Raw genomic sequence first — 18,824 nt, forward strand, 5'->3', positions numbered from 1 at the left:
TGGTGTGTTGGGGAGAAAGGTGCTCAGGCTGGGGCCCCGGGGAGAGGGGTCGCCTTTAGCTGAGAGGCCCCAGGGGACAAGGGCATCTGCAGGATCTGTCCTCAGCCCTGCACGCGCCAGGCCCCCACTTCCTCCGCCACGGGCCCTGGCACCAGCTTCCAGCTGCTCCAACCTCCACTCCAGGGAAATTTTTCTAAAACATCACTCTGAACACGTCACTGCCAGGGGCTGATCTGCCGATCAGCTCAGGACCATCAGCGTCACTGCTTCTCTCCTCCTCAGAGACCCTCCTTGGTCCCCTCTCTCCTCAGAGGCCTGTATCCTAGCTTGGCCCATCTTTCCAAGCACAAAATACTGCCCCCAACGCATGCGTGTGCTTCTTGCGCCCCAGCCACCTTGCACATTGGACCTCAAACCCCCCACCCCCTTCTGCTCATGTGCTGCACCCTCTGCCTTGAGCATTTTTGCTCCTCTTGACCTGGCTGACTCCTACTCACTCTCCAGGATGTCTGTCCTGCCTCTGTCACCGACTCTCACCCCCAGGTCCCAGGAGCTCCTGAGAAACAGGGGCCAAGTCCCCAGCCGCTGCATCCCCAGCACTCAACAAAACCCCGTGGTGTTGAGACATATTTGCTGCATTCACAAATGGAGATGGCAAGTGGCCTGCGGACGTCATCACAACGCCAGCAGCCTGTCCCCTCACATCACTGGGCATTTTTGGAGATGGGAACATGTTATCTTTTGAGCACCTGCAGTGCCGGGCACCTTGCAGAGGCGGCTTCATTCAATGCCTGGGAGGGCGTTTTTCTCCCATGTGATGACTGAGGAACCTGGGCCCAGAGAGGGGCAGGACTTACAGGAGCCCCACAGCTTCTGGGTGCAGCTCAGGTCCAGACCTGCGAGCCCCAGAGCACATGCTGCTTCCCATCGCACCCCGAGGCCTGGGCTCAGCAGGACTCTCCTTTGTATTCCCTGGGGCACCTGGCCCAGAGCAGGTACCGACAACTATCGCAGGAGGAAGGGGGCAGGGGCGTGAGCTCCCAGCAGGACCCCCTCCTCTCCACCCTGGCTCTGGCCTCTCCACCCCTCCGTGGACGCTGCTCCAGCCTCCTGCTGGTCCCACTGCCTCTAGGCTCCCCTTTCCTTGCCCCCCTGAGGGACCTCTCCAAAGCCCTGATCTGCCCTTTCTCCTCTGTGCCACCCCCCACCCCCCCCACCCCCGGCCCGCTTCCCATGACCCAGAGAACAGAGTCTCCATCTCTGCCTGGCCCTCGAGGACTCTTGGGGTCTGGCCCCAGTGAATTAGCCTCCTTACCCCATCCCAGACCACACCAGCCTGGCCCCACATGGGATGGATCCCCCTCCTCCCACCCCCAGCCCCAGGGCGAGTGGAGCACAGAGCACAGGAAGGCACACGCACTGGCTTGTTTATTGAGTAAAGTCTTGGAGACTCGGTAAGGCACGGTCCAGGAAGGGGGCGGGTGCCCTGGGCGAGGGTGGGAATGCCCATGCCTCAGTGCTGGGCACCCCATCATGGCAAATGCTCTGCACGCTCTGGGTGGAGGGGCCTCTCTTTAACCGCCTCTCCTGGGGAGCCTGAGCACAAGGACAAGGGGCCCTTTTATCCCAACAGGGCAAGGAGAAGGCAGAGGCTCCGTGGGTGTGAGGCTGTGGAAGGCGAGCTCAGGCGTGAGCCTGATCCTCTTCAATCCCGAAGGCACTAAGAACAGAGGGGCCCAGCTCAGGGCCAAGCCCGCGAGGAGGGGGCAGGGGCAGGGTCGGCCTGGCCGAGGGGCGTCGGGGCCGCCTGGCAGTCACTGAGCCCCGAGGTGCAGGTGAGCAGGCTCAGGGGCCATCTCAGCTGAAGTCGCGGTTGGGCAGGAGGAGGGGGGCTATGAGGGTCCAGAGGTAGAGGAGCAGCCCTGCCCAGCTGGCACAGATCTTCACCCACACGGCTGTCCACGTGCTGATCATCTTCCGGGCCTCGCCAGGTCTAGAACACACCAGCGTCCCCATGAACCCAGTCCCCAATCTTGTGACCTTGGCCTATGACCTAAGCTGGGACCCCGGACTTCAATTCTGGCTTTTAACCCTGTAACCCCAGTCCCTGCCTCTGATATTTTTGACCCTCAGTCTTGACACTTGGCCTTGTGACCCCAGACACAGCCTTTGACTTTGTACCGCAGATCTGACCCTGATCTCAATTTCAACTTTCACTCCAGTCCCAGCCCATGACCTTATGACCTCAGTCCTTGTTTCTGACCCTGTGACCTAACTCCTGGCCCATAACCTGGTGATCTCAGTTCTGTGACCTCATTTCTGGTCCCTGATCTTGAGACTTTGGAGCTTCTGAACTTAGTCCTGACCTCTAACCTTGACTCTGACCTTGATTCTGGTCCCCAGTGCTGACCCTTGACTTATAACCACAGTTCTGATATGCTGAGCTCAATTCTGACCCTTGATCCTGAGACGCCAGGCCTGGTCCCTGACCTTGTTACCCTCATCTTCTCCTTGACTTTGCCACTCCAATCCTGGCTTTATGGCCTCCTAACCACAATTCTAACCAGGTGGCCAAATTCATGACTCCCTATGACCTCAATCCCAACCCTTGATCTCATGACTTCTATCCCTGACACTGTGACTTTGATCCTAACCTCCACATGCTAATCCTAACAGTCCAACCAAGAAACACAAATCTGACCCTATGATCCAAATCACCCTCTCTGGTCCTATAAGCTCTGCCTTGTGCAGGCCACACCCCACTTCCTGTGAGCTCCACCTTTCAGGTACTTAGTGAAGGGGACTGGAGCTGAGCAGATAAGGCATCAGCAGGGAGACCGGGCACAGGTGGCATAGTCTCTATGGAGGGTCCTGGACAGATGTCCCCAACCCCAAGCCTTGCTCAGGCATCAGGAAAAACCCAGCAATGGGCCAGAGGAGAAGGAGAAGATGTGTGGCACACCCCAGGCCCTCTGGGCTCCATCCATGCCCAGCCCAGCTGCACGCACCTGTACCAGTTGGTGAGTGTCATCATGATGTGCAGGGAGGCCAGCACCAGGCAGAAGTGGAAGAAGGAGTAGCTGTAGGTGACACCGTCCTGCTCATTGTCGAAAGCTCGGCCCTCGCAGGCTGCCACCTGCTGCTGCTGTGCGGCCTCCAGGGTGGGCAGGCGCTCCTCCGTCTGCATCAGGTTGTTCACCTGCCGGTGGTCCGAGGAGCGCAGGCTGTGGGGGTGGAGGGGGCAGAGCAGTGAGGGTGGGGGCAGGCGATCAGGGCCGCCGCTGCTGGAGGTGGCCAGGAGGCCAGCGGTAGGGACCTAGTGAGCCTCAGTAGTCAGTGACCAGTAGTTAGGTAACCCGGGTAACCGGGTAACCTAGACTTCCAACTCTATTCCCACTCCCTGTGTGATCTTGGGCAAGACACTTAACCTCTCTGAGCCCTGATTCCTCATTTGTAAAATCAGGGATAATGGAACCTCCTTTATAGGGTTGCTAGGAGGACTAAATGGACTAGAAAATGGAATAATGGACTAAAGCCCTGGGCACTGTGCCTGGCATAGAATATAAACCAAATAAACCACCACTGTTATTATCATAGTCATTTGCTCATTCAATAAACACACTGAGCATCTACTACTGCCAAGCACCATAGCACATCAAATTATTATGCTAACTAATAATGCCATTTTGCTATTTTGTTCTCCTCTTTGATCTATTACCAGTTACCACCCTTTCCTTCATGTTTATACTAAAAATGATAACGATAATAATGATTTAATGGCATTGCTTTTCTATAATGAGGTCTTGATGTTTTTAAAAGTATTTAATAATCTGAGACATGTACAATTTTGAATATTCAACTGATATTAAAAAAAAAAAAAAAAAAAGGAAAAGGGAAGGAGACCTGGATTCCAGCCCCACACCAACAAGTTGGGAAATCACCCCTTGCTGAGCTTCAGCTGACCCCTCTGCCAAATGGGCAGAACCATCCCCTCGGGCAGCCACCCAGTGTTTTGCCGACATCCACTGCCTGGGAGCCCAGCTCCGGCCCCAGGTGGTCTAGAGCCGGGGGAAGAGCCAACAGTGGGCCCCGCTGTCAGGGAGCCGCTTGTGCTTCTTGGCTTCCTGTGTTTGAAGAACCGTGCTAAGGACAGACAGAAGTGCTGCCCAGGGCCACGGGCCAGGCAGATATGAATACGGAAGCACTGAGAATTACAGCTATCTCAGCTCTCATGCTGGGTCAGGGATGGGGAGGGACAGAGGACCAGGGGTTCAGGAAAAGTGTGCCAAAGCCCACGGCCTCTGTGTGCTCGTGGCCTTGGACCCGTGGCTGCTCCTCCTTGAGTCTCAGTGTCCTCATCTGTAACACGGAGCTAAAATGAGTCTTTCCTAGTTGAAAAAGGCATCAAATGAGATGACAAAGAAGAGAGAAGTTTGTGAACTGCATAGACTTGACTTGGAGACAAAGTTTTGAAAAAGGACACAATAAAACAAAATAAAATGTGAAACAGTCTCAGAATGTTCTAGCCCAGGTGTCTGGAGGTAGGAGGGCTGCTCTTAGGGAAACGGGCAGCACCGGGATGGCTGAGTGGGGGAGAGTGGAGGAGCAGGACCCAAATTCCCTACGGAGAATAAAGGGGAGACTGAGAAAGTGGGGCTTGGGGAAATGCTGGGCCCTGGGGAGGCAATCTACAGGTTTGCCATATTCTGTGTAAACAACAATTATGCTGAATATTATGATCAGCGACTCTAACAGAACAGCCACTTACATCCACCCAGCTGTACAAATGTTCATGGTGACTTGAAATGATAGCAAACACTTACATAGTGCCTACTGCTTGCCACATTCCTTTCTAAGTGCTTTATACATAGTAACTCATCTACAACCTCCAACAATACAATGAGATAAGGGCTATTTTTATCCCCATTTGTCAGATATGGAAACTGAGGCATAGAGGATCTGTGACTTGTCCAAGATCACACTGCTAGTAAGTGGCAGTGCCAGGTTCAAGCCTAGGCAGCCTGGCTCTAGCATCCAACTGATGTCCCTTTAAAAATAAGGTGCTGTGTGATCTTAACTGCAAGCCTGCCACCTCTTGGGTGAGGTTGTGGGGTCACAACCATGCCGGGCAGTGGAGGTTCTGCTCTTCCTTTTACTGAGGAAGAAACTGAATCCCACAGAGGTTATGCCCCGAGGCCACACAGCAATAAGTGACAGACTGGAACTGCTGGTCCAGTCTAGGAACGGCTGGCCCAGGTTTGGGTTCTCACCCTGCCCCCACAGCTGCATGTACCCAGCTCTGACCTGGTGGGGGGGGGGAGGAGGGGGGGCGGCGGCGGGGGAGGTGGGGGAGGGGGGGAGGGGGAGGAGGCCACCAACAGTGGCCTGGTGTGTAGGAAAGGACCCTGGGTCAGGAGGCAGGAAGGGGACTGACTTCCAGCCCCACCCCCTCTGCTGGACTCAGTTTCCCCACCAGCGCAGTGTAGGAGCCGGACATGCTGCTTGCCAAGGACATCTTCCAGCTTGGCAATCAGGCACCAACGCCCTCCCCTCAATCCCAGCTCTGGGCCCCCAGTCATCATCCCTCCCGAGAGCCCAGTCTCTGTCTGCCATACCTGATGAAAAGGGTGCACAGGATGAAGATGACAAGCCCCACGATGCTCGGCGCATCCCACCACTGGGTCACGTAGCCCTCAGGGCCTGCCAGGACTGTCTCATTGCCCAGGTGGGTCAGCAGGTGGGGGTTGCAGTCCTGGTCTGGGGATGGGAGCACAGTCACCCTTGGCCCATGCAGGCCAGGTCTGCCCTGTGGATGGGCAGAGAGCCAACCCAACTGGATGGACAGACAGACACACAGCCGACGAACCAATCCAGCAACAGACTGTGCTTACCAGACAAAATGACAAACATCTCCAGGAACAGATAGGGTCCCACTTCCCTAAAGGGCTGAATCTCAGAATGGGCTGGAGCTGGGGTGTCTCTGACACCTGTGAAGACCTCCAGGCACCTCCCCAGAGGGCTGCTGATGGCCCAGGATCAAAGTCAGGTCTCTTGGAGCCCAGGCCCGCTACTCACCTGGAACATTGGACAGGGATGACCAGGTGACAAACATGGTGTAGAGCGTGACCACTGAGGCCTGCAGTAGACCCGAGTTGGGCTGGGCTTCCTGGAAAGGGCAGGTTTACAGGTAAGACCCCCGCCAGACCCAGGGCCACCCCCACCCCCCACCCAGCCCACTCACTCCCAACCAGGGGACCCTGGAAACTGCCACCCACCCTAGAGAAACACACCAACCAGGCCACCCACCATACAGCTCCCCCACCCAAAGGTGGAGTTCTAATTCTTTCTCCCAACACCCTCTCAAATTACTCCACTTCCTCCCCTGCTGAAACCATTCAAGGGCAGTCTCTCATCGCACTCTGAGTAAAAGCCCTTGCTGAGTTGCCCCAGCCTTTGTCTCCAACTGATCTGCTACCATGCTCCTCCCGGCTGCCCGCATCCCCCCCAAGCCAGCCTGCTCTCTGTCCCTGGAGCCTACCAAACATTTTCCTACCCCAGGGCCTTTGCACTTGCTGTGTCCCGTCACTGACATGTCTCCCCCATATCTCCACGTGGGCAGCCCCTCTTTGGTACCCAGGCCTCGGCTCAAAGAAGACACCCAAAGAGGCCCTGAAAATCCTGGTGGCAGCCACCCCTGCCCTCGCCCTTCAGCCCACAGCCTCTTTTATTTTCCACATAGCAGCTATTATCCAAAATTACCTTATTTGTCGTACTCTCCTATTGCTCGCCCATCCCCACCCCTCACTACTCATATACTTGAAAATAAGAATCTAAACTCTGTGATAGAAGCACAGGCTCCAGAGCCAGGCTGCCTGGACTCAAACCCCAGCTACACCCCTTGTTAGCTGTGTGGCCTCAGGCTTGCCTTTACTCCTCTAAGCCTCCTTTACACATCTGTAAAGTGGGGATGATGATGCTATGAGGACTAAACGACATGATGGATGCCACAGGTCGTTAGCTATTATTATTATTCCTCCTCCTTTTCCTCATGCTGTACCCCCAACATCCAGAACTGGGCCTGGTACACAGCATTTGCTCAAGAAGCATGTGCTGAATGAACACTGATTGCTGCGTGACCTGGGCCAGGCATTACCCTCTCTGGGCTTCAGATCTTCTCACTGAGAAATGGAGACTCTGACCAGAAGGGAGACCTCCGAACTTTCTGCTAAGGACCCCCAAGACTCCCTAAGCTATCTCTGAAACCCCTAATGGGCTGAGATTCCAAACTGTACAGTATCCATGGACTGACAAAGTTTTCTTTCTGAGCAACAGACAATAACTTTAAGAGCCCCCGCCCACTGCCCCAGATGGTCTGGAGCTCACTGATTGGGAACGGTGAGACTGTACCTTCCAGCACCACTATTCAAGGTGTCTAGGAATTGACACTCAATAACTCTCCCTAATTTCTCCTGATTCTCATAAAAACGATGACAACAGAAATGATAGCAACAGCTAATGTCTGATTGACATCTATATGCCAGGCACTGTTCTAAGTGCTTTGCAAATAAGATCTCAATCCTGAAAATAACTCCAGATAGTAGGTATTATTATTCCAATTTTACATTTAACAAGAGGCACAGAGAGGTTAAGACACTTTCGCAAAGGCTCCCAGCACAAAGGTGTGCACGCCAAGACTCTAACCAGGGAGGCTGACTTGGGAACACCCCCTCTTAACCCAAGCCCCCATGACTGACTGCTCCTGCCTCAGGGTTCTGTAGCTCTTAGATGTGGTCCCGCACACCAAGGGGACAGGCAGGCTTACCTGGACCTTGGGCAGGACGGCAACGATGGAGACGCAGACACAGAGGGTGAGGTTGAGACTGATGAAGACCTTGCCCTCGTGGCAGGCACCGGGCCGGGTGTAGTAGATGAACAGCAGCGTCACGGCCGCGATGGACAGTGCGTAGAAGAGGAGGGTGAAGAAGAAGAGGCCTGGGCAGGAGGGGCAGGCAGTGAGTGGGTGGGGCAGGAGTCTTCCTCGAGGGGGCCTGCAGGCCAGTCCTTCCCCCTCTCGGGCCTCAGTTTCCTCCTCCAAGGAATGACATCAGTGTTTCCTAAACTTCTGTCATTCACCAACACCTTTGTGATTTTTGCCCCATTTATAGGATTTACTCGCTATCAATTAAGTAACCACAAAAATAAATGCAATGAACACAACACAGTTGATTTTAACAAGAAAACTGACCCTAATAAATGGTCTGCTGAAGACTTGCTCTCACTAGCAGAGATTGATCAGCAAGTATCAGTGTTAGAACTAAACCAGCACTTAAGTGAACATTTCTTTTTTATTTCTTCAGAAGAACTCAAAGAGAATTGAGCAGGGACTTCTGCCAGGGGTGTTTTGGTGTCATCTGAAACGTGGTCTCGGTACCACCAGAAGGGCCTGCTCTCCCACCCCGTCTGGCCCATGCTGCAGGAACCACTGAACTAGCCGACCCCTCGAATGCCTTCCCAGTTCAGCTCTCCTCTGAGCCCCCTAAAGTTGCCCCCAGGTCAGCTGCCTCTCTCCAAATACAGACACACCCTCTCCCCTCCAACTGCCCTGGGTGGTCCAACTCCTGTCCGAACACGCCGTCCAGGCCCCTGTGCAGCTTCAGGTCCTGGGGGCTCAGGTGGCCCCACCCAGGGCTGGGTCTGTGTCCCCGCACGAGGCCGGGCAGGCAGCACTGACCTGCGTACCAGGCCCGGGAGTCGCACTCCTCGGCCTTGCCCAGCCACCGCTGGTTCCAGGAGTGCGCAAAGTCGACGAGCAGCACCAGCTGGATCAGGATGAAGAGGAAGGAGCCCACGACGCCAAAGTAGAACCAGACTGGGTGCAGGGACAGGGGAGTGAGGCGAGGAGGTCTGGCCACAGCTCAGGATGGGGGTGGGGTAGGGGGGAGGCCAGCAGGGCCTTGACCCCTCCAGGCCCCAGGCCTCCTGGGGAAGGCACTCTCTCCCCTGGTCTCTCTCACCCGCTTTGATTCATTAATTGTTTGTCCCAAGCCTGGCAGTGGGAACACCAAGGAGAAGCAAAGTCCCTGCCCTTCAGGGAGCCCCCAGTCATGCTCAGAGACACAAACAGTATGGCAGGGGATGGTTAGGGCTGAGGCTGGCCCACCCCCACCCCTCAAATTTCCCAAAGGCCACATGGCCAGCAGCAGGGTGCTGTCTCGGGGAGGGGAGTGAGGACCCAGCCAGCTGCATGGGGTCTGTGTGCCAGGCAAAGGGCAGCCCCCCCCCACCAGTGCTCCCTGGGCTGGAGACCCCACCTCCTTCCCTCCCTTCCCCACAAGCCACCTACTGTGGGAGAAGGAGCCATCGGGGATGTAGAAGGCACCCACTGTGATGCCCACAAGGACCAGGAATTTAAAGAACCAAAACCTACGACAGAGGACGGAGAGGAATGGACAAGAGAACTGAGGGCAGCCTGGCCCCACAAACCCCACCCCCAAAGAGCAGACCCGGGTGAGGTGAAGAGGGACTTTCTGTCTGATGGATCCTAAACCCCACCCCGAGGGGCAGAGGGAAGGGCAGGCACAGGGTTCTAGTCCCATCTGGGTCCCTGAAGTGCTGTGTGTCTTAGGCAAGTCACTGCCCTTTCTGAGCCTTATTTCCTCAGCTGAGAAATGGGTAGAAATACATTCCTGGCTGCAGTGACTTCCATGTCTGAGTGTAGGGTCTGGGGCTCCCTGGAAGCAGGCCGAGGAGGAAGGAACCCCTGGGGGACAGTCCGGGGGCAGGCGGGGCCCCTGCCTCACCCGTTCTGGACTGCAGCCCGGGGGTCCCGGCTGCTGCGCACGCAGATCATGAGCAGCATGAAGAGGAAGAAGAAGGCCGCCGTGGCGAAGCACATGCGGTAGACGGCGCGGTGGCCGAGCAGAGAGCCGCAGTCGATGTGGCCCTGCAGGACGACGGGGGTCCCGGACCCCTCCTCACACACCCAGGGCAGCTGTGAAGACAGACGGAGCAGCCTGAGGGCCCCGCCCCACACAGAGCCCCCGTGGCCCCTGAGGTGCCCCTTGTCCAAGCAGGGGCTGGGCCAGGTTGGGCAGCCTGCGCCCTCCCCCTTCCCTCCGTCTGATGGCCTCCTTTTGTTTTACTACTATCTGTTTATTTCCCTCTTGTCAGCCTCACAACCTCAGTCCTTACTAATCCAAGATTTCCCAAAGTGCTCTCCCCCACCCCCACCCCCGCCTACATCAGAATCACCTGAGATCTTGGAGGAAGGCCCCTACCCCTATCTTACAGAATTAGAGTCTCTAAGGTGAGGCCTGAGATGCTACATTTCTAACAAATTCCCCAGGTGATTCATACCTTTATACATTCGAAAACATGAGAGCCACTGGCCTAAATATCCCGGGGATCTGTGCTCGGCTATGAAACATGGAGATGAAGGCAAGAGTAGGAGCCCCAAATCGGTCTGGAGCATTCAACTGGGGTTGTGCACCCCAGTGTCTGGGGGCCACGACAAATAATCAGATTTCCCAAGGGGACCATGGTTTACGAGAAGCAAGAATATCATGTGAAGTTCAAGCCCTCCTCTCCACATGAAGAAACATCTCCGGAGCAACCTGGAGTCATCGGTGCACCCGGACCCTCCTGCACACCCCTTCTTGATTAGCCGTGATGCCTGGGCAGCCAAGTCCCCTCCCTGGAGGCCCCGCCCCACTGCCACTGTAGCTGCTTACCTTGTAAAGCTGACTCTCCACGCCGGGGCTCAGCATGATGATGGACACCAGCACCCCCAGAAAGAGGAAGACCGTGAAGATGAGGCGGCTCACGGTGGAGTTGAGGCTGGAGGGGCAGCAGCTGCACAGGATGCAGGGGGCCGAGCCGCAGAGGCAGGAGGCCTGCGGGGAGGGCGGGGACGGGCACCTCTACTCTCTGCCTTCTCTTCCCTCCCCTGCCTGAGACTAGACGCAGCACCTGCCACCTGCCCAGTCAACGTCTCCAAATCCACCTGCACTGTGCCTGGTACGCCCCTTCTCCAGACCTTAACCCATTCAACTCTCAAGCCCAGTGGGGAGGAAGGCCGAGGAAACCAAGCCTTAGAGAGGCGGGGAATCACACAGAGGTGCAGAACCGTAAGCAGCAGAAGCCAGGTGCAAACCCAGATCCCTTTCTGGTGTTACCATGGCTTCAGCGAGAGTGAGCTGGCCTCGCACATTTTCTTACTTAGAGGGAGGCAGAGTGGTTTAAAAAAAAAAAAAAAAAAAATCGGAATCCTAGCTCTGGCGCTGATTAGCTGTGTGACCTTGGACAACTTCCTCAACCTCTCTGAACCTCAGTTTCCTCTCCTGTAAAATGGGAATGATAATGGAACTTACTTCCTACAGGGCAGTTGTGAGAATGAAATAAGAATTTTCAATTGCAACTTGCTCAGTCTCCCTCTTCTCTTTCCCAGCTTAACTTCTCTCCACAGAACTTACTGTCAGCTATGACACTTTATATTTTATTTGTGTCTGTCACCCCTTTCTAGCATGTGAGCTCCATGGGGGGGGATGGTCTCTTTTCTGTTTTGTTCACTGTGGTATTCCCAGAAGTCGGAACAGTACCTGGCACATAGTAGGAGCTCAATAAATATCTGTTGACTGAATATAAAGTGCTTGGCAAAGTATCAGACACATTAAGACCTGAAGACACAGCAAGCACACAATAAACATCTGTTGAATGGATGCAGTGAAGAACTGTGAGCGGCTATCATGTCCACACTCTGGGGCTATAACCGCCCAGGCAGTGGTCAGACCCTTTCCTGTTCCCGGATCCTCTGCCCAACCAGCCCTTAAACAGGCTGCAATCATTTAGAGGCTGGGGGTGCCATTCACTCCCAGAGCCACCTCTCTAGGAGCCAGGTCCATAGCCCAGACTTTGAGGAATCAGACCCATATCTAAATACATCTGGTAGCCTGCTCACTGTCCCCCACAGAGCCCCAACTCCTCACCCAGGTATTTAAGAGTCTGGAGAGCAAAAGCCGCAGGCCCCACCCTCCTGGCGCTTCCAAGGGTGAGATAAACACTAAACAAATAATTACACAGGTCATGATAATATTAAGAAAAAAAAGTGCACGCTGCCATGAGAGACCAATGAGGTCCTCGTTTAGACTGGGGTGTGGAGGGCCAGGGAAGACCCCCTGAAGAAGTGACACTGAAGCTGAGAGCTGAGGCACAAGAAGGCACTTGCTAGACAAGAGGAGGAAATAGCAAGAAAGCCCTTGTGGCCAAAGCTTCAGGAGCAGGTGGCGAACAGAGGCCGGACAGGCTGGACTGGACCTGGAAGCCATGCACAGGATGCTGCTGGGTTTCATTTTAAGAGCCCTGGGTTTCATCTTAAGAGCAGTAGCATCCTCTTGAGAGTTTTAAGTCAGGAGCAGGCTGAAAGGGCCCCTCGTTCCTCTGAGACCCCACAGCCTTCCCTCTGGCCTGGTCACAGGACGGAAGCACACTCTGGCTTGAGGTGTAGCTGCCTTCCCATCTCCCTCTCCCTTCTCCCCAGACTAGAAATGCCCAAGGGCCTCCTTCTTACCCATCTCTCCATCACCCACAAATTCAAGTACAACACAGATGCTAAATGAAATGCTTGTGGGAGGAAATTATTCCTCATGATCTAAATCATAACAACCCGCCCCCCCAGTAACTTCTGGTTTCATCTTGCAGCCCCCCACCCAAGCCCTGCCTCTTACCCATAGCCATCATGGGGAAGTGAGGAGATAAGCAAATGCCAGAAAAGTGTTTTGTACAATCATAAAGAGCATTCTGGTTATTAGACAGAGCAGATTATTATTTCCCATTTTATAGAGGAGAAAACTGAGACCAGAGAGGTTAAGACACATGTTAGAGGTCACACAGCAAGTTAATAGCACTGCTGGGTTTCAAATTATAGCGATAGCTACCACTTACAAAGGGTTACTCAGTACTCAGTCCCGGGCACTATGGTAAGCATTTTATATACATTAACATTCAGAGAGGTGAGAGGACCACAGTCAAACAGAAAGTGAGCTGAGGAGCTAGGATTCAAACTCAGGTCTGTCTGTGCCAAGGCACAGGTTCTGTCTGCAGAGCTGCACCCCTTCCAAGCCTGCTGACTCATCGATGGCAGTCTCATTCAATTTCAAAACACCCAGTGACAAAAATAACCCCTCCAATGCCAGAGAAAACCAAGGGAGGTCAAGAGATGCTGATCCCAAGAACCAGGCACCATGGGCCCAGGTCAGGCCCTGACTCTGGCTTGTTACATTTAAACTGGGGGCATCTGAGGCGCAGGAAAAGCTGCCCAGCTGCAGTCAGGGAGCCTTTCAATTCACTCTGGTTCTTAGAGATCAAAATCCAAGTGTTCCTGATACCTGAAACCTCTGGATTTCCAAGGGCCTGGCCGACAGCCAGAGAGATCCAGTTAGGGAGAGGAAAACTCACACCCGCCCCCTGCTACTTCTGCTTTCAGCAAGGAGGTGGGGGTGAGGGTGGGGGGCGGGGAGTGGCGCATGCTTGGAAAGGTTCATACACTTTGATCCAGTCACTCCACTTCTCGGGATAGCTCCTACAGGAACCTCTTCCTACAGAAATACCAGCCCTGGGAGCAAGAACGCGTGCATACACACATGCACACAGTTCACTGTAGTACTGTCTATAACAGGGAAATAATAGGGGAAAACTGAAAATAACTAAATGCCCATTAGCACACCATGGTGCTCCCATAATAGGGAATTCTGTGCCAAATGGGGCAGATGGACAGGTAACACTTAAAATGGATGCATTTTATTGTAAATAAATTATACCTCAATAAAGTTCATTTTATAAGTATAAAAAATTAAATTTTTAAATAAAAAAAACTAAAGCAGGCACAAAGCTTTAGGCTTTGTGAGCTCTTAGAAACTCAAGAAACTGCAAATAACCTAAATGCCCAACGGCTGGGGACAGCAGCAGCCCATTCTCTTCCCGAAATGGAATAGAGGAAAAGATGTACATCATTTGTCACGGAGCAACATGGACTAATGTTTACAACATAAGCTGTTCTAGCACTAAGATTACAATCACTACTCCCACCTCACCCCTGGCCCTGCCCCCCAAATGCACCGCAGGGAAAGGCAGCCTCGGAAAAGCATCAGAAGGCTAACAGCAGCTGAATCTCAGCACCACCCCCAATTCTCAGAATGGGGAACCACTGAACTTAAAAGTCCCGGGTCTTGGAGTCTTAAGGTAAAAGGTTCCTTGACATTCAACCAGTCCAGTCTTTCTCCAAGGAAGAATCACCTGGAAGGCAGCTGGCCATTTCTGCTATCCATACACTGCCAGAAACGAGAAGCTCACTCCCTCCCAAAGCAAGCTGTACCACTGCTGGGCAGCTCTGGGGCCATGAGTAGATTGGCATGGTGCGAATGGGCTGTCATGGAGTCATTCACACTCTCTCCTGGTTGCCCCTAGGACCACGAACACGTGTTCTTTGATCCACTCAAAGGGCAATGGGTGGGTGGGGGTGTAGTTGAAGGCTGGACCACAGTTTAGAGTTGTTTACATTTGTTTAAAACAAACCGGGCCAGGCGAGAATGGGATGCACCTGGCAGACAAGTGAACAACCCCAGAACTGGCTGAGTCACCCCAGGACAAGACAAAACCAAGAGAGATGGTCAACCCCACATTATTCAGTTCACACTTCCCCAGTGCAGAGAATGCAGGCTCTAGTCCTGGCTCTGCCCCTCAGTGGCAAAAAGACTTCAGGCAATCCCTTCTCCCCTCTGTGGGACTCAGTTTCCTCATCTGTAAAACGGGCTCCCAGGTCAGTACAGCACAGCGGCTCAGAACCCAGGCTCTGCAGTCCAACAGCCCTGCATTCCACCGCTTCACCACTTCCTCCATGTGGTCTCAAGCAATTTATCACTCTGGTGTGTTTATGGAGGGGCCGCCACACCAGCTTCATGCTAATGTGTGCCATCCTATTTACTCCTTGCAACATTCCAAGAAGCAGGTACCACTGTTACCGCCACTTCACATATAAGGAGACAGAGGCTCAGAGACGAGAGTGACCACGGTCACACAGCCAAGAAGAGGCCAGGCCAGGATTTGAGTCCAGTCGTTCTGACCCGGAGCCCCTCACTCTCCCTGTCATCTGGAAGGCCCTCCCTAAATGCTTGCTGATGGCCCAGCTCACCATGTGCTGGCTTCCCTGGCGACTCAACCATCCCTTGTGGCTTCATCTTATCTCCCCATCCAGGGCAGGACTCACTTTCAGCCTAATATAAAGGCAGATCCAGAGGCACAATGGACCCACGCAAATGGGGCACAACTGGGGACGAAAGTCTTACTCACAAGAGTTTTGGTAACAGATGCTGGTAATGATAGAACAACATTGTGAATGTAATTAACACCACTGAATTGTATACTGGGAAGTGGTTAAAATGGGAAATTTATGTTGTTTATGTTACCACAATAAAAATTTTAAAAAACACAGAACTATACAACACAAAGAGTGAACCCTAACATAAACTGTGGACTTAAGTTAGGAATATAATGATAATACTGGTTCATCAACTGTAACAAATGTACCACACTCATGCAAAATGATAATAATAGGGAAAATTGTGTGTGTGTAGAGGGGTATAATATGGGAACTCGACTTTCTGCATGATTTTTCTGTAAACCTTCAACTGCTATACAAAAAAAAAGTCATCCCCACCAACCCATGCATCCCAAAACATTGCCGCTGAAGTTGCTTAGGGAACCCCCATTAGAACATCACTCCTGTGGGGCAAATCTCCAAGGAAACAGGACGTTATCTGTGTCTGGTAATGCCCAACTGCACCACTTACTACTGTGTGGCCACGGGAAAATCACCTTCCCTCTCTGATCCATTTCCTCATCTGTGACATGGACTAATATCAACTGCCTCCATGGGGTCACTGTGAGGATTAAATGGAAGCATATATGTGAAGTGCTTTCTACAGTACTGGGCCTGTGCCAATGCTGGGGACAGGAGGGCTGGGCTTGCAATAAGGATGCAGTAAACGGTGGCTTTTGCTGGTACTCTTACCTGTAAAATGGGGATAATAACCATGTCATGGGGCTGGGGGAAGAATCAATGAGATGGCAGGCGTGAGGGGCACAGCAAAGCACCTGGCACACAGTAGGTGCTCAGTAAATGTCAGAGGCCAGAACTCCTAGGGGAGGACACTGAAAAGGGGGCAGTTCCTTTGGGATATTAGATACTAGGTTACCTCTCCATTCTACCCTGGGCCACCCTGTTTCTCAGGCAACCAGGATCTGGAGACAGGGAGGAAGGTGTGGGCAGAAGCCTGGACCAGGAGTCAGATTCTACTCCTGACTGTGCAGTTCCCCATCCCTTCACTGTGCAGCCCCAGGCATGTCAGCTACCCTCTCTGGGCCACAGTTTCCTCGTTTGCAAAAGGAGGGTTTGGGCGGCTGCTCTGGTGCATTCTGGTCTCAGCACTGTGGACTCACTGTAGGATACTATGACTCAGCCTAGCTTTGGCTATCTCCAGAGAGAATTCTCCACCCACCTTTCCTGGTGATGATAACAATAGCTCCTGCTTAGGAGCACTCACAATGCACTGGGAACTGTGCTGGGCACTTCAGGTGCCTTGTCCCATTGAATCTTCGCGACAGCACTATGAGGGAGGTGGCATTACTGCCTCAACATACAGATGGGGACACGGGACTGGCAAGTCTCCCCTCGCCACGCCCCACCCCTGGGCCAGCCCAGCCAGGGTCTGGGCCTCGCCAGACTCAACCAGATAGAAAGCTGGCCAACTCAGAGGAGGCCCTCCCTCCCTCACCAGGAAGCAAGCCCTTCCCGGCCACGGACCCAGCCCAAACTTTGATTTCATCTGGGACCAGCTTTTATTCCTCTTCCCGTATACATGTACACACGTGAACACACACACACACACACACACACACACACACACACACACAGCTCTCACAGATGGGGAAACAGAGGCCCAGAGAGGACAAGAGACTTGTCCAGGAACCCACTCTCCAGCTTCCCCATTCCCAGAAAACGGATGTGAAGCGAATCTCTAGATCCCCAGCTCCCTGCCCCCACACCCCCACCAGAACACGCACACACACAAATCAGGGACAAAGGAAAGCAAGTCCTGAGACCCAGCAGCCACCAGGCCCCCCTCTCCCTCTCTGCTCCTCTTTGTGTGGGGCCAGAGGGGGAGGGGGTGATGGGCAGTTTGAATGAACCTCAGAAAGATTTAATGAGGGGAAGACGGAAAGGAAACCCGGCTGGGAGGCTGGGAAAAGGGAAAGGAGAAGGGGCCTCCCAGCCAGAGTCTGGCTAAAGCCCCTCCCCTAGGCTGGCAGCAGCCCCCAAGTAGAGGTGGGCCTCCTCCCAACCCCCACTCCAGGTGATCAGGCGCCCCCCCTTCCAATCTTCCCTCAACTCCTGGTCTCCCAACCCAGAGTATGGCCCAGGTGGCATCAACCGCCCTTGAGGGTGGCTGAGAAAGGCCCGGTCCCCTGCCCCGCCCCCATCGCCACTCTGGGGCCCAGATGGGACCGGTCTGGGGCTCTCTGGGGAAATGCCCAGAACTTAACAAGGGCCAGACTCAATGAGGCAGAGACAAGGACTCGCAGACACAGAGGGTGGACTGATAGATGGACAGACCCCATGACAGGAGGGGCAGACAATGACAGACGGATAGACAAAGACAGTCGAAGGAACAAACAGACAGGGACAGATGATCTCCCAAATACATGTGGGCAGTCAGCCGGAGGGACCGGGGCAGAACGGACGGACAGACGGACGGACTGACGGAGACAGAGAAGGACACAGGGGCAGGAAGGAAAGGAGACCAGGTAGGCCACACAAAGAGAGCGCAGGGGCCAACGGACGCACGCCGCGGCCTCCAAAGTTGGGCGAGGTGGGGACGCCGGCGGGGGTGGGGCCCGCCGCGCTCACCCAGCCCCACCCCGGGCCCCGGGCTCCGGGCCTCAGTCTCCCCAATTCTTGGGAGCCCCCGGGCACGCCCCAACCCCTCCCCCGCGGCAACCCGAGCCCCCGGCACCAGCTGCCCGGGAATGGCAGGGAGGGGGTTCGGGGGTGCCGAGTGGGGGAAGGCGCCCAGGAGCGAGGCGGGAGGGTGCGGACCCCGAAAGACAAGTTTGGTGGGACGCAAAGGAAGAAACTCTCTGGAGGAAGAAGGTAAGGAAAAAGTGCCCGGCTAAAGAAGGCGCGAGCGGCGCGGGCGGGCGGGCACACCGGGGTCGGGACTCACGCAGCTGAGCAGGGAGCAGGCTCCCAGGCAGGCCCCCATGGCAGCGGCGCGGCGGGCGCGGGGCGCGGGATCCGCCGGACTCCGGGCGCCGCCGCCTGGCCCCGCCCCGGCCCCGGCCCGGCCCCGCCCCACCTACCGAAGCCGCTCGACGCTTTCCGGCGGCGCTCGGCTCCTCCCCCGGCACACCTGGAGCAGGTGTGCGGGCGGCGCCCCTGGAGGGACCCGGTGGCCACTCGAGCCGCCCTGTCGCACCTGACTCTGGCCTGGGCTCGTGTCCTGGTCCAAAGCGAAGGTTTGGAAGTAGGGAGACGTGGGTTCCAGCGAGGCCAGGTCGTGACCTCACGAAACTGTCACTCTGAGGGCAGAGGCTGAGAGGTGGTGGCCGCTGACTTGCGCAGAGCCTGTGCTCCATGCATACAAGTTGGATGATGAATGGTTGGATAAGGAACCTTGGGCAAGTCACTTCACTTCCCTGAGCCTCAGTTTCCCCATCTGTAAAATGAGGGTATAATAGTGCCTGCCTCCTAAGGGCATTAGGGGGATAAATGG

The 18,824-nt window shown here is 54.6% G+C and overlaps 1 protein-coding gene across 1 annotated transcript; it reads right to left on the minus strand.

Moving 5' to 3' along the window:
- Window positions 1–1,410: 1,410 nt before the first annotated feature.
- SERINC2 (serine incorporator 2) lies at window positions 1,411–18,386 on the minus strand. The gene is made up of 10 exons (XM_037827906.1): window positions 18,276–18,386; window positions 10,731–10,892; window positions 9,801–9,991; window positions 9,344–9,423; window positions 8,732–8,869; window positions 7,823–7,992; window positions 6,076–6,166; window positions 5,616–5,757; window positions 3,009–3,224; window positions 1,411–1,993 (listed from the first exon to the last, which is right to left on the minus strand). Exons 1-10 carry the CDS (start codon window positions 18,312–18,314, stop codon window positions 1,858–1,860), a joined length of 1,365 nt encoding a protein of 454 aa, XP_037683834.1. The 5' UTR covers window positions 18,315–18,386; the 3' UTR covers window positions 1,411–1,857.
- Between the last annotated feature and the right edge of the window lie 438 nt (window positions 18,387–18,824).

Source organism: Choloepus didactylus, chromosome 2 (assembly GCF_015220235.1).
Source record: "Choloepus didactylus isolate mChoDid1 chromosome 2, mChoDid1.pri, whole genome shotgun sequence".
In the NCBI taxonomy this organism is placed as follows: domain Eukaryota; kingdom Metazoa; phylum Chordata; class Mammalia; order Pilosa; family Megalonychidae; genus Choloepus; species Choloepus didactylus.